At 45.0% G+C, this 15,037-nt stretch overlaps 1 protein-coding gene and 1 long non-coding RNA gene across 2 annotated transcripts; one reads left to right on the top strand and one right to left on the bottom strand.

Annotated features, from left to right (window-relative positions):
• Positions 1-1,241: 1,241 nt before the first annotated feature.
• Positions 1,242-9,032, bottom strand: TMEM17 (transmembrane protein 17). Its single transcript, XM_083606767.1, has 4 exons — positions 8,816-9,032; positions 6,670-6,773; positions 4,265-4,378; positions 1,242-2,108 (listed from the first exon to the last, which is right to left on the bottom strand). Exons 1-4 carry the CDS (start codon positions 8,922-8,924, stop codon positions 1,755-1,757), a joined length of 681 nt encoding a protein of 226 aa, XP_083462893.1. The 5' UTR covers positions 8,925-9,032; the 3' UTR covers positions 1,242-1,754.
• LOC310759532 lies at positions 4,833-8,519 on the top strand. Its single transcript, XR_014546384.1, has 3 exons — positions 4,833-5,193; positions 5,808-6,567; positions 7,867-8,519. It is a non-coding gene; the product is annotated as an uncharacterized lncRNA (long non-coding RNA).
• Positions 9,033-15,037: the final 6,005 nt, after the last annotated feature.

Raw genomic sequence — 15,037 nt, 5'->3', positions numbered from 1 at the left:
CTAGGCGGCTTAGTTTGGTCAGAATCAAGTATACACTTCCAGACTTAATGCTAAATGAATTACTTCTGGTAAATGAGCCACCATAGCTGCTAGAGGGCTGTGGAAATTTGTGTCCCGGGCTATTTAGACTTGTCTACCCATGTACTAGGGACGCAGGTGACACTGTAGTCTAAACCACTGAGCCTCTTGGGGTTGCCAATCAGAAGGTTGGCGGTTCGAATCCCCGCAATGGGGTGAGCTCCCTTTGCTTGGTCCCTGCTCTGGCCAACCTAGCAGTTCGAAAGCATGCCAAAAAGTGCAAGTAGATAAATAGGTACCGCTCCAGTGGGAAGGTAAACGGCGTTTCCGTGCGCTGCTCTGGTTTCGCCAGAAGCGGTTTAGTCATGCTGGCCATATGACCCGGAAAAACTGTCTGCCGACAAATGTTGGCTCCCTCGGCCAGTAAAGCGAGATGAGCGCCGCAACCCCAGAGTCGTTCATGACTGGACTTAACTGTCAAGGGTCCTTTACCTTCGCCTTTTACCCATGTACTATCTGAAACCAAAGGGGCACATTGGTTGCCAGAAGTGAAATATATTGGCATTATTATTATTATTATTATTATTATTATTATTATTATTATTATTTATACCCCCGCCCATCTGGCTGGGTTCCCCCAGCCACTTTGGGCGGCTTCCAACAGATTATTAAAATACAATAATCTATTAAACATTAAAAGCTTCCCTACCCCACTAATATATTTATGGGTAAATTTGTATTCTGGAGATGTGCCATAAGCACCATCCCCTCTTCTTCTTCTAAGAGAGAATGAAGGACACACATACTCTACTTTTCCAATGGACCTGGACAGACGCTGGATCCAGTAGAATTGATACAAGCCTTAAAATTCAAATAAAGTTGAGAGCAGAAGTGGGGAACAGCTTCAGTCTTCCTCCTGCAGTTTCAAGGGCTTGGCCACTACTGTTGAAACCTTTAGCCTTGGATGTAGATTGTAATGTAGTATCTGTGGATCTTGTACACTTTCATGGCTTTGTCTTCCTATGTACAGTAATCATGGAACTATCTCAAAATGAAACTCTCCTTCAGGTAAGTCCATCAGGCAATTCTGTTTTGGGTTATAGAAAGAAGGTCACAGAGGAGCAATACACATTGGAAGAGCTATGGCTATCACTTGCAAAGTATCATTCAGCGGGGAATGCTTAGCTTGCCATAGCCAATTGCAGTAAAATATTTCAACAGAATATATTAACACCAATTTATTTTTACAAAATATTCCTTTGCAACAGTTATTGAAATATTAAGAAAACACATTTAAAAATTAAGCAAAGTATAAAAACATAAAGACTTTTAGAAGTCCAAAACAACTGTGAATCTGAGGGCTACTGCTGATATAACATTTTTCCTTCACTGAAAAATGTCTAAAGAGGAATACATGCTAAAGTGTTACAGGGGAAGGCACATCCATGTGGATTACACAAGATAAAATTGGCAAGATTGTGTAAAAAGCTAACCTCATGAATCATGCCTGCAAAACACATGCAGGTTTTACATTCCAGTGTCACATTTTTTCCTGTGTTAGTATTTTTTATCACAACAGAATTGGCTCACAGTGAAGACACTGGTGGTGATGCTCATCTTACAGGTTCCTGGCAGAAGAGTAGCTTTTTTGTTATCTGGAACAAGTTCAGATTCTCAGAAACCCAAATAATTAAGGCAACAGGAACCAAGGAAGATGGGCAGGTGGCTGTTCTGCATCAAGCCCTCACGGCAGATGTCCAACTAGAACTTGTTGAGCGAATTTCCTCCACACGTGGCCTCATATCCCATGGAGCCTCCACTCTCATTTTATGCCAGCTTAGGTTATCAGAGCGGAAACGATGATCTAGCTGGTCAAACTCATGAAGACGGAAGCGAGTTGCCAGTTGGTTCACCATTCTTCTGAGGGCGACGAATGCAGTAACAACCTGGAAGACAAGGAAGACTACAAAGACGATATTCACTGCTCGCTCCAAGGGCTGGATTTTCAGACCTCCATTTAAAAGCAGGAAGAGAATTAAGGGCAGTTGTAAAAGGAGACTCAGGAGCCAAAAGCCGGCTAGTTCAGGAACCTATTAAAGGCAAAAAAATAAAGGGGGGGGGGGTTGTATCAATATACTAACCTCCTGGCAGTATGACTCAGTAGTAGAAAATTTATTGGTCAGACTTTCTAACACCTGTGTCCAAAGTGTGAACACTGAGAAACTAAGAGCCACAGAGATTTCATTAAACAGCTTTTTTACTTCTGCGGATTTTCTACTTCTGTTGTTGTTGCTGCAGCTTTCAAGAGAACCCTGCCAATGAAGTGACTTTTCACTCAGACCCAACCCCACCAGACTTTTCACTCTGACATCTCAGCCAGATGTCATTTCGCTGACAGGGGGAACAGAATACAAACAGGACTGGGGACAGTCGGGGGAAGCGAGGAAGTGGATGCAAATCGCTAGCTTGTGTCTCTTCAACAGGAAGCATTGCCCTTTAGCTGCCCTGGACAGTAGCAGAGGACAAATTGTATTGCTCACATTCTCATCTGTCTCCCCCTACATTGGTAGGAAATAGGGTCACAGTTGCAGCAGCAGGTTCTGACCTGACAGCATTTTTCAGGATAAAGAGGTAGGATTTACACAGGCAACGAAAGTCAGAATGAAGAGACCATGATTAGGAGAAGGAAGTGGGTGGGGTGGAGAAACCCACTAGCACCCCAATCCTAATCAGAAGTGTAGACAGACTTCCTTGCGCCCTTGGCAAGGAGCTGTATTGCCCTCCTCCCCGCCATCCCTGTCCAGCTGCCCAGAGCAGCGGAAGAGCAGCTTGGGGAGCGTGCAGAGGGACAGACAGGCTCCTAGCCACTCTCAGTCAGAGTAGAGAGGTGTGGTTTTTGTGCCCCCCTGGGCCTGAGCCCTTGGCAGGGCCCAACCTAACCAACCCCTAGGTACGCCCCTTAATCCAATACAGACTTAAACACGGAAGCAAATAGCATGGTGGCGCAGAGCTGCTTACCTGAGCTCCTGGTAGGTGAGATGCTGCTGCATACAGGGATGGGGCGGGGAGGGTGTTGTGGTGGAAACACACTGGATTGAACTGGTCACTGCATTTGCAGTGTTCTGACCTTGCCACTGTCTCGCTCCTCTCAATAAGCAGCAGTGCCTCACCTGCATGGAGGCCAAGTAAGTGCCTCTGACCCACCATGCTGTCTACTATTGCTTAAGCACCTGAAATCAACATGCTTAAGCATCTTGTGTGTAACATTTTTTCAGTAGCTAGGAAAACACGCTCTGCACATACTCAGGAGCACTTCTTTCCTTTCTTACTAATCCATGCAACTGCAAGGCTAGAACCTTAATCAGATTAAGCATTGAATAGAATTTAAGAATGTTGGAATTGCGGACAGCATGTTAGACTGATCCACCATGCGCTTCTGTGCTTGTTTATTCATAAGTAAATCTCACTGTATTTAATGGGATTATTCCTAGGTAAACGTGCATAGGAAAAGTGCAGCCCCAAAGTCTTAACCTTATTCTTTGTTACGACAGATACACGTCAGTTCCATTTCCTTCCAGATCCACATTATATCCTAGGTTGTTGTTTTTTTACATTTCATTCCAGAATGGCATTTACTAATACTAGCACTGTTTTTTTTTAATACTTAACATTTCTGTAGTGTATTTCAAGTACTCAAAGTGCTTCACATACTGTTTTTCAACTCTTACAATGGCCCTGTGTGGCCAATAGCATTCATTACTCCATGTAGCTTTCCCTGACCCATTAAGACTAAACCTGTTTTATGTGTTTGAATGCATCAATTCCTCTTTTATTTTTTAAAATGCTTTTATATTACTGCTTATTGGTTTTACAGTATGCTGCATTTTTGTTTTACCATTCTGCACCACTTAAGAGACTTTTAAAATATTCCATTTAAAAATATTTCAGAAGAGGGTAGGAACTTCCCTCTGCAGTGGTTCACTGAGACTACCTACTGAGCTGCTTCCCGGCTTTCACACTTTGTCTTGGCCACTGTGCTACAGAAGCTCCTCCATACAACTGTCTACAAAAAAACCATGTATGAGTCTAACCAGCATGTCTGTGTGGTATCTTATCTTCAGGACTGAGTCCAGCTACTAAATTTGTTGGGGGAAGGCTGTAACCTAAGAAAGGTTATTCAATATTAATAATCTATTAGTCTGAGATAACTGCTACTGAATTCCTCATGGGTGTGAGGCAAACTTACCTTCTCCTGCAAATTCCCCATGTATCCTAGGTACAAGCGGATCATTTCAATCAGAGAGGTTAATATAATGACTGTCACCAAGATGAACTTGTAGTAGTCTGGTAAGACTGGATACTAGAATTGAGAAATGACAAAAAATGACAAACAATTAAATACAGACATACCTCGTTTTGTTGCGCTTCGCATTACTGCACTTCACAGATAGTTGTGTTTTTTACAAATTGAAGGTTTGTGGCAACCCTGCATCAAACAAGTCTACTGGCGCCATTTTTCCAACAGCATGTGCTCACTTTGTGTCTCTACGTCACATTAATTAAGGTTGCAGGGCCATCTTAAGCATATCTGCCGCTGTGGTGCAAAGATCCCTCTGGCGCCCCACCCCCGTTTCCCAGAGTTGTCAATCTTTTCCCAAGCCTCTGCGGGGGCCTGGGAGGGAAGCTGAACACCCGACAGCCATACAGTTGGCAGGGCACAGCTTCCACCCTAAGCCTCTGCGGGGATTGCTCTCCTCCCAAGAGGGCCTGGGAAGGGAGCTGCACGCCTGCCACCCATATGGTGGACGGGGCGCAGCTGGCGGGCGTGCAGAGGGAAAGGGGAGGCCGCCGGCAAAGCCACACAGCTCCCCCACTCGCTGGGGCACCCCTGAGGGGCCAGCGCCCTGGTGCAACAAGCCAGTAAGCCCAATGGAAAAGACGACTCTGAAGGTATGTACATTGCTTTTTAAGATGCACTACACTTAACAGACTACAGTATAGTGTAAACGTAATTTTTATATGCACTGGGAAACCAAAAACTTTGTGTGACTCACTTTATTGCAATATTTGCTTTATGGCAGTAGTCTGGAACTCAACCCACAATATCTCTGAGGTATGCCTGTACTACCATTGGCCAATTGACTGTCATATTCTTGGAATCCATACTATACCGATGTAGGAGGTGAGGACAGGTGACCCCACCTAGGCCCGAAGTCACCCCCCACCAAAGCAGGCTCAAAGCTTCTCAAAGCTTTTCAAAATAATTTTTCTCAGCAGCTAAAAGGCATTAGCTAAGCATCAGAAACATTTCGCTCTGCTGTAACAAAGGTCGCTTCTCAGGCTATAGTTGACCTTGCCAAACAGTACATTTGACTTGCAACTTTCTTTCCGGGAACTATGCCAGAACAAGAGATTGAAACATATCTGAACACTCTGAAACCCCTTGGCTTCTCACCCCACCCCCTTTCCTGGGAAGGGCGGCAAGAGTCCACAATAGTCCCAAGACAGCTTTCTGTTCATGCTCAGAGGAACTCATGGGGCAGGACTCTGGAAGAAGGAGGAGAAAAGGGGGAGGGAACTGGAAGGGTATATATGCTTGTGCACATGACTGTGAACTCGTGCATGCTTTTTGTGAGTTATCACACTTGCTCCTTCTACCAGTTCATGGATGGTAGAAATAAAGCTTTTTCTCTGAAACTATTCCTTGAGTGTCTGTTGACTCCCACTTCCCTTTCTCAGGCGCAATATTTTTCCCACCCGAGGGCAAAGCCTCATAAGGCTACACTGAGAATCTAACTGTGTCCCCCCCCCCCAAAAAAAACCTTGCCTGCTTATGTTATAAACCTGTCTGCAAGTGTCACTTGACCACAGCCATTTCATTAGGTTACAGCAGGGGAGGGAGAGAAGGAATGGAGAGCCATCTCTGCAGAGAAGTCAGGCCCCTCCCTCTTATCAACTGTCACCTGACTGGCATTACACCAGGCTGCAGCAGAGGCGGAGAGGAAAGGGATGGAGGGTCACTCCATCAATGCAGCTGAGACCATTAACTGTTATCTCCTTGAACTTTTCCACTCTGGCTGGTCATTAGAAGAACTTATAACTAGGAACCTATAACAGAGTTTGCTTATCAGGCATGTCCAAAGTCCGGTTTGGGGGCCTAATCTGTCCCGCTGGTCGGTTTAATCCAGCTCCTGTGGCAGTTTATTTCCTGGGGTAAAATCATAAAAAAAGCTCAACAACTTCAATCTTAAACAAAGCTCAACAATTTGGGTTGGCTCTTTGGTTGGCCCTCATGTCCCTTCACTTCACTTCATCAAATCTGGCACTCTTTGAAAAAAGTTGGCCACCACTTATTTCATCCTCCCTCCTTATCTCTTTTTCCGTTGTGTGATTGTTCTTTAGACTGTACACATTAGGACTGCCTTGTTTGCACTGATAGGCAAACTGTTTTGGGAGCTCTTTCTGGCTGAAGAGTGGGATACAAAATTCTTTAAATAAGCACCACTCAGAACATTCTCAATCTTATTATAGAAGTACGGCCATTACAAGGTATGTAGATGCACCATTACTAGTCTCTCTCTTGCAGAGTTTGTACAGAACAACAGCAGATGCAATAGGATTATAAGAGTACCAATTGTCTTCTGAACTCACCTTCAGCTGCAGCATCACTATACTGCTGACCCACCAAAATGGGAAAAAGCAGAGGTTGAAATAGAGGGACATCTGCAAGGGCAAACTGGAGACGATTTCATTATCTGGAGAGACAGAGGAAAGAACCCACCAGCCACTTCAGACATTTTCCCTTCTATATGTTGAAGGCTACAACTTTATGCACAGTTACTTTGAAGTAAAATATCCATAGGTTTCAGATGAAAGAGATGCATCTGAAAAAAGCACAGTTCTAAGAGACATGCTTGAACTTCTAAGCCCAAATAATCCATTCTTTCTTTTTTTGTTTTATGTTGTTTTGTTTTTTATTTAGATTAATCTGTTTCTATTGCTGAAAAGTTTCAATAAAATATTTTTTTAAAGGAAATAATGGTACCACTCTATTCTATCTTGTTCAAACCACATATCAAGTACTGTGTACAGTTCTAGGTACCACAATTTAAGAAGCATATTGACAAGCTGGAATGTGTGCAGAGGAGGGTGGCCAAGATGATCAAGGGTCTGAAAACCAAGACTTATGAGGAACAGTTGAGGGATTTTGGTATGTTTAGCCTGGATAGGAGGTGACTGAGAGCCATATTCAAATATCAAAAGGCTGTCACATGAAAGATGGAGCAAGCTTTTCCCCCCGGCTCTGGAGAGTAGGACTGGAACAAATGGCCTCGAGTTACAGGAAAAGAGATTCCAACTCAGGAAGAACTTTCTGACAGTAAGAGCTGTTCCATCAATGGAACAGACTCCCTCGGAAGGTGGTAGACTCTCCTTCCTTGGAGGTTTTTAAGCAGATGTTGGATGGTCATCTGTCAGGGATGCTTTAGTTGAGATTCCTCCATTGTAGGGGGTTGGACTAGATCAGGCACAGGAAAACTCGGCCCTCCAGATGTTTTGAGACTACAATTCCCACCATCCCTGACCACTGGTCCTGTTAGCTAGAGATGATGGGAGTTGTAGTCCCAAAACATCTGGAGGGCCGAGTTTGCCTATGTCTGGATTAGAAGATTCTCAGAGTTCCTTCCAATTCTATGGCTTATAGAAATCTTTTTCAGTTCCTTCAGGAAATCAGCCATTATTTCTCAATTGATTCTGGAGTTCTTGCCTCAGCAAACATCTTGCAAGCTATTTCATGTTTTCGTAGTGTCAAAAATACTACTTCCTGACATCTGCCTTGTTTCTTTTCAGCTTTCATTTGCACCACACTGCTCCATCCCCTGGGTTCACTAAAGAATTTGACATGAGATTCCTGCATTGCAAGGGGTTGGAGGAGAGGACCCTCGGTGTTCCTTACATCTCTATGATTCTGTGATTCAGAAAAAAAAAATAAACATTTGGATGCGATGGAATTTTTAAAAGCATAATATATGCCTCGTGCTAGTAACATTCAAAATGACACAAGTTGTACCCGCTTTTACAAAAGCTCCTGAGAAAGCCACACATTTTTGCAGAGTTGAAGTGGACAGTGGCCTGAAATGAAGAACCCATTTCCACTAGGAGCTGCTTCTTCTTTGGTGTGTTTTATTGATTTTCAGTTACAAATGAATTAGATATAAAGTAGAAAAAAAATAGTAACAGCAACAATAACAGCTGCAGGTTGATGTGCAGAGCCATCACAAAAAGTGAAAATGTAACAAAAGCAATCCCAGCTGAGGTTCATTGGATGTATAGTCAGATGAAAGTGTCATTCCACAAAGTTCCCTGTGTTGCTGGTGGATGGAAGCCGTGCATATCCAATAAAAGGCGGCCACGTTGTATAAAAGCTTGTGTTTATCTTTCCAGTATGGTGCTCTTGTTGTAGTAAGGCCATTAGTTTATCCCTAAGTATGGAGTCCCATAACTACGACAGGCAAGCTTCAAAGAGATTTACGGTATATCGAGTTCTCCAAAACCTGGCAATTATTAATGTGGCAGCAGTTAACAAATGAATAATAAGGTATTTATTAGGCATTCCTTGGTCTGGGAGGAGCCCCTGATCTTGCATTCACTGCAAACCCCTGCAATCTCCACTGCAACCGCAACTGCCTCCCCGCCGCCCAGCGCCCTTCCATCTCGACTCCTGGCAGCCGACCACGTGACGGCGCCGCCGCCGCCATCTTTGTAGCTGGCCCCTGCGGCGCCCCCGCCCGCCACTCACCCGGCACGTTGTCGGCGGCGCTGCTCCCGGGTCCGGTCCGGTTGTTGTCCGTGAAGACGGTCCGGCTGAAGGAGCTCAGCCGCCTCCTCACGGGCTCCGGCAGAGACATAAGCGCGCGCCGGCGGCGGCGGCCTCCGCTCGTTGCTACGGCAACCAGACGCCGCCCGGCGCTCCGTGCGCAGCCGCGGCGCCGCCTCTTCGGATGCGCCCAAAGAGGTGCGCGGGAAACGGAGTCCGCGCAACTCGGCACTTCGGGTTCGTCCACGCAGCGGCCCCAGCAGGTTGTGGGTCCGGGGGAATCGGTGGAGTGAAATAAAAGGCCCGCGTGTAACGAGGCGCGCCTCCCCCTTGACAGGGGAGGGGGAGAAAGGTGTGGGGCTGCTTGGCGGAGGGGAAGAAGGGACCTGAGAAGGCTGTTTCTCTTCCATTTCGTCTCCCTAGCAAACGCCGGGCTCCTCGTCCCGCCTCTGCGCTCCGAGCAACGCTGTGCAGCTGGCAGAATCTGAACCCACAGCTCTGGGTTGCAGCTCTGGGAAAGCCAACGCGGGCATCTCAAGGAAACAGTAAACTACACCTGGGTTATTCTTCAGCAGCAATTTAGTAGTACAGTATGTTATATATTTATTTATAGCCTGCCTTTTCCTCTGACAGCGTGGTCCCTCCGCGCCCCACAGTCTAGGGCAGGGGAGGCGCAGGGAAGCTGCCCCCCTTCAGAAAGCCTGGGGCCGAGCAGCTTTCCGCTTACCCCCCCCCTTTCTCCAGAGAAACTTCCTCTTCACCGCTGAATTGGAACAAATGTCATTTCGCTGAAAACCCGAAACTGGATCTTGAAATCAGGAATGGGACGCTGAGTTCACTTCAGCGGTAAAGAGCGGGTTTTCCTGGGGGAAAGCGGTGGGGCAAAGGGAAGTGCGGAGCAGCAGGGACAGCACTAAGAGAGGGAATCCCGAATTAAACTGCCACAAGGGGCATTGAAAAACAGGGTGGTGCTGTGGTGGTGCTCTCCAGTGGCGTAGCGTGGGGGGTGCAGGGGGGCCCGTCCGCACCGGGCGCAACATCTGGGGGTTAGGGTTAGGGGGCGCAAATCCACGGGTTAGGGGGCGCAAATTACTTGCCTTGCCCCGGGTGCTGACAACCCACGCTACGCCACTGGTGCTCTCCGTGCACAGTTCTAGCCAGTGCTTTTTTTCTTTAAAAAATGTTTAGGAGTACTGTACTGTCATTTTGACTCAAGAAAATCACCATTTTATAGTTGAAATGGGGGGGGATACAGTAAACGGACAAAAGGACAAAGATTCACAAAATGTTTAGGGGTCTGTGTCCCCCCAGTTCCAGCCAGACATCTTGACTGTTCTAGCTGTAATGAGGTCCACAGTACGTGTCACTCAGGGGCTCACCCAAGACAATTTTGCAATAAGGGCAGTGGCGGGGAAGGGTCGACTGTGTTATAAAAAACCTTCCAGTGGAGGCAACCACAGAAAATACCCCGGCCAGCTCCAGTTGGACACCCAATTCTGGGCCAACTGACAGCACCCACCCTGTGAGGGAATCAGGCACAGATAACGCTGGGGATTGTTGCAGTCTCCCGGGTCTTAGTTCAACATTTTTACCACTACACCATGCAGTCTTTGTGATTTTGACATGAGCTTTTAAGAGTGTGGGGGACAATCTTGGCTGTAATCCTGTACACACTTTACTGGCAGTAAGTCCCACTGCACACTGTGGTGTTTACCTTTGAGTAGAGATGTATGAGACTGCACCATTCATTACTCAATAAAGCCAACTGTTTTTGTTTCTCCTCATGCATACACTTTGTAAGTAAAACAAAAGCCACTGAAAGGCTACCATGGTTTTAAATCATAGGTACTGTAATCTTTATGTATCTACAATGGTTCAGCTAAGCTGCCTGGTAGATGCTGGCCAAACTCCTGTGGATTTTTTGGCAACAACACTGAGCCATAAACTATATGCACTAAAGCTTAGGAAAGTCAAGATCAAGTCTCAGCAGTTTTTAAGTGAACAAATGTTCACTTAAGCTAAGCATAGCCAAACCTGTGGTTTAGTGTTCTACCAGAATCACTATTATGAGGCTACTTGATCTGCCTTTCTGGAGATGGCCAGCCCTATGACTGGACAAATTGCGATTTTGTTCAGAGTGTTCGGAACCTTCCTTAGAATAAAAAGAACAGAAGGTGAGAGCTGAAGTTGGAGAGAGCAGCTGAAAAGCTTGTTCAGACCTGCTTGTCATAGAATGATAGAACTGTACAGTTGGAAGGCTATCCATGTGATAGCCCTTGAGATATTTGAAGATGGCTCTCATATCTCCTCTCCATCTCCTCTTTTGTAGGCTAAACATACTAAACTCCCTCAACTTCATATGCCTTGGTTTCCAGACCCTTGATCATCTCTTCTGCACACGTTCCAGCCTGTCAATATTCTTCTTAAAGTGTGGCACCCAGAACTCACCACAGTACTCCAGATGTTGTCTGACCAAGGCAGAATACAGTGGTACTATGACTTCTGTGTGCAGGAGGTTCTTTATTTGTATATCATCAAGATATACAGCCCAGTCTAGTGTGAGAATCTGATCAGATATTGTATTGAATATACATTGTAAGCAACTTAAAACATTAGTAGGATTGTTATAAACTCGTGCAGTAAAGATAATTTAAAGGGAATATAATGGGAAGTTAATAATTAGATACAAATTGGTTACGCAGTAGGAAAAAAGATACAAAATAAGGAACTGCAGAAAGGAGGGGAGGGAAGTTGAAGAAAATGTGGATTGAATTATGTAAAGATTGTTTTTTTCTGTCAAAATAGATGTATGAAAAAAATGGAGTGGGGTTAAGGCAGAATACAGCAGTACTATGAATTTCATGTGTTGCTGGCTCTGGATTTGTGTATCATGAAGATATACTGCCCAGTCTAGTGTGAGAATCTGATCAGAGAGACAGTAAATTGTGATATGTCTCAAATTTCATGTCTTAAAAGAATGGCAGCTCTTTAATTGTAAAATGGATAAATGGATGTATTAGAAGAGGCTTCTACAATATGGCATAAAATAATGGTTCAATCTATTTCAGAGAAACAGACCAGACAAGAAAGGAGGAGGAGTGGCGTTATATGTCAGGGATGTGTATACCTGTGAAGAGATCCAAGATTTAGAACCTCAAAGCCAAAGTGAGAGCATTTGGGTCAAAATTAAGGGAGAGAAGAATAACAGGGACCTCATTGTGGGAGTTTACTATAGATCCCCAAGCCAAACGGAGGACATAGATGATGCCTTCCTGGAACAGATGGCCAAGCATGCAAAAGGAAGGGAGATAGTAGTAATGGGGGACTTCAATTACCCAGATATTTGTTGGATATCAAACTCAGCCAAGAGCATAAGGTCAAACAGATTCCTCACTGGCCTTGCAGACAACTTCATTGTCCAGAAAGTGGGAGAAGCAACAAGAGGAACAGCCATTTTAGATCTGGTCCTAACCAATGTTGATGACCTGGTTAGTGGGGTAGAAGTGGAAGGATCATTAGGCGCGAGTGATCATGCTCTTCTGAAGTTTACTATACAGCGGAAAGGAGCAGCCAAGCATACTAGGACTCAATTTCTTGACTTTAAGAAAGCCGACTTCATAAAACTTAGGGAAGTGCTGGGTGAGATCCCATGGACAGTAATACTAAAAGGAAAGGGAGTTCATGATGGCTGGGAGTTTGTTAAGAGGGAGATAGTAAAAGCACAACTTCAGGCAATACCAATGAGACGGAAACATGGAAGGTGCCTAAAGAAGCCAGGGTGGCTATCTAAAGAACTTTTAACTGAGTTAAGATTAAAAAAGGATGTGTACAAAAAATGGAAAAGGGGGAAAACCACCAAAGAGGAATTCAAAGACATAGCCAGCACGTGTAGACACAAAGTCAGAAAAGCTAAAGCACAGAATGAACTCAGGCTTGCTAGAGAGGTTAAAAGCAACAAAAAAGGCTTTTATGGGTATGTTCGTAGCAAAAGGAAGAACAAAGAAACAGTGGGGTCACTCAGAGGAGAAGATGGTGAAATGCAAACAGGGGACACAGAAAGGGCTGAATTCCTCAATGCCTTCTTTGCCTCAGTCTTCTCCGATAAAGAAAACAGTGCCCGACCTGAAGAATTTGGAGCAAATGATTCAGCAGAGGAAACACAGCCCAGAATAACTAAGGAGATAGTACAAGAATACTTGGCTAGTCTAGATGTATTCAAGTCTCCAGGGCCAGATGAACTGCATCCAAGAGTATTAAAAGAACTGGCAGATGTGATCTCAGAACCACTGGCAGTCATCTTTGAGAATTCCTGGAGAACAGGCGAAGTCCCGGCAGACTGGAGGAGGGCAAATGTTGTCCCTATTTTCAAAAAGGGGAAAAGAGAGGACCCAAATAATTACCGCCCAGTCAGTCTGACATCAATACCAGGGATGATTCTGGAGCAGATCATTAAGCAAACAGTCTGTGAGCACCTAGAAAGGAATGCTGTGATCACCAATAGTCAGCATGGATTTCTGAAAAATAAGTCATGTCAGACTAACCTGATCTCGTTTTTTGACAGAATTACAAGCCTGGTAGATGAAGGGAACGCAGTGGATGTAGCCTACCTTGATTTCAGCAAGGCATTTGACAAGGTGCCCCATGATATTATTGTAAAGAAGCTGGTAAAATGCGGTCTTGACTATGCTACTACTCAGTGGATTTGTAACTGGCTGACTGACTGAACCCAAAGGGTGCTCATCAATGGTTCCTCTTCATCCTGGAGAAGAGTGACTAGTGGGGTGCCACAGGGTTCTGTCTTGGGCCCGGTCTTATTCAACATCTTTATCAACGACTTGGATGATGGACTCAAGGGCATCCTGATCAAATTTGCAGATGACACCAAACTGGGAGGGGTGGCTAACACCCCAGAGGACAGGATCACACTTCAAAACGACCTTGACAGATTAGAGAACTGGGCCAAAACAAACAAGATGAATTTTAACAGGGAGAAATGTAAAGTATTGCACTTGGGCAAAAAAAAAATGAGAGGCACAAATACAAGATGGGTGACACCTGGCTTGAGAGCAGTACATGTGAAAAGGATCTAGGAGTCTTGGTTGACCACAAACTTGACATGAGCCAACAGTGTGACGCAGCAGCTAAAAAAGCCAACGCAATTCTGGGCTGCATCAATAGGAGTATAGCATCTAGATCAAGGGAAGTAATAGTGCCACTGTATTCTGCTCTGGTCAGACCTCACCTGGAGTACTGTGTCCAGTTCTGGGCACCACAGTTCAAGAAGGACACTGACCAACTGGAACGTGTCCAGAGGAGGGCAACCAAAATGGTCAAAGGCCTGGAAACGATGCCTTATGAGGAACGGCTAAGGGAGCTGGGCATGTTTAGCCTGGAGAAGAGGAGGTTAAGGGGTGATATGATAGCCATGTTCAAATATATAAAAGGATGTCACATAGAGGAGGGAGAAAGGTTGTTTTCTGCTGCTCCAGAGAAGCGGACACGGAGCAATGGATCCAAACTACAAGAAATAAGATTCCACCTAAACATTAGGAAGAACTTCCTGACAGTAAGAGCTGTTCGACAGTGGAATTTGCTGCCAAGGAGTGTGGTGGAGTCTCCTTCTTTGGAGGTCTTTAAGCAGAGGCTTGACAACCATATGTCAGCAGTGCTCTGATGGTGTTTCCTGCTTGGCAGGGGGTTGGACTCGATGGCCCTTGTGGTCTCTTCCAACTCTATGATTCTATGATTTTCTTAAGCAGGATGCTATGGAGGAACACTGGAAAGCAAAAATCATAGGTGTTAAAAAGATGTGGGGGGAGAAATCTCTGCACCTGTTGAAATCCCCTCTTCTACAAAACTGTTCAGGTAGGGAAGCCATATCTTCCCAAACCTCTTACCACACTGCTCCATAGTTACCAAAGTCTGACAGACATAGCCAGCCAACAATTATCATTGTTATTCTAATGCTTGTAGTTAAAAATAAAATAAGATGGTGCAATTAGCTTAACATCATACTGCCAGAATAATGTTAGGGAAGTTTTGTTAGGGAAGAATAATGTAAGGGAATGTTGGCTCACCCTTGATAGCATAATCCTTAAAGCACTTTGCCCATGCTAAGAACTTGTGAAGAGAATGGGCATAATGCCAGCAGCGTGTTTTGAAGATCAGTTCGTTAGGCAATCTTCTATTTATGTCACTAACACT

The sequence above is a fragment of the Podarcis filfolensis genome (assembly GCF_964270895.1).
Source record: "Podarcis filfolensis genome assembly, chromosome: 3".
Classification (NCBI taxonomy): Eukaryota; Metazoa; Chordata; class Lepidosauria; order Squamata; family Lacertidae; genus Podarcis; species Podarcis filfolensis.
This window is presented reverse-complemented; position numbering and strand designations above follow the sequence as displayed.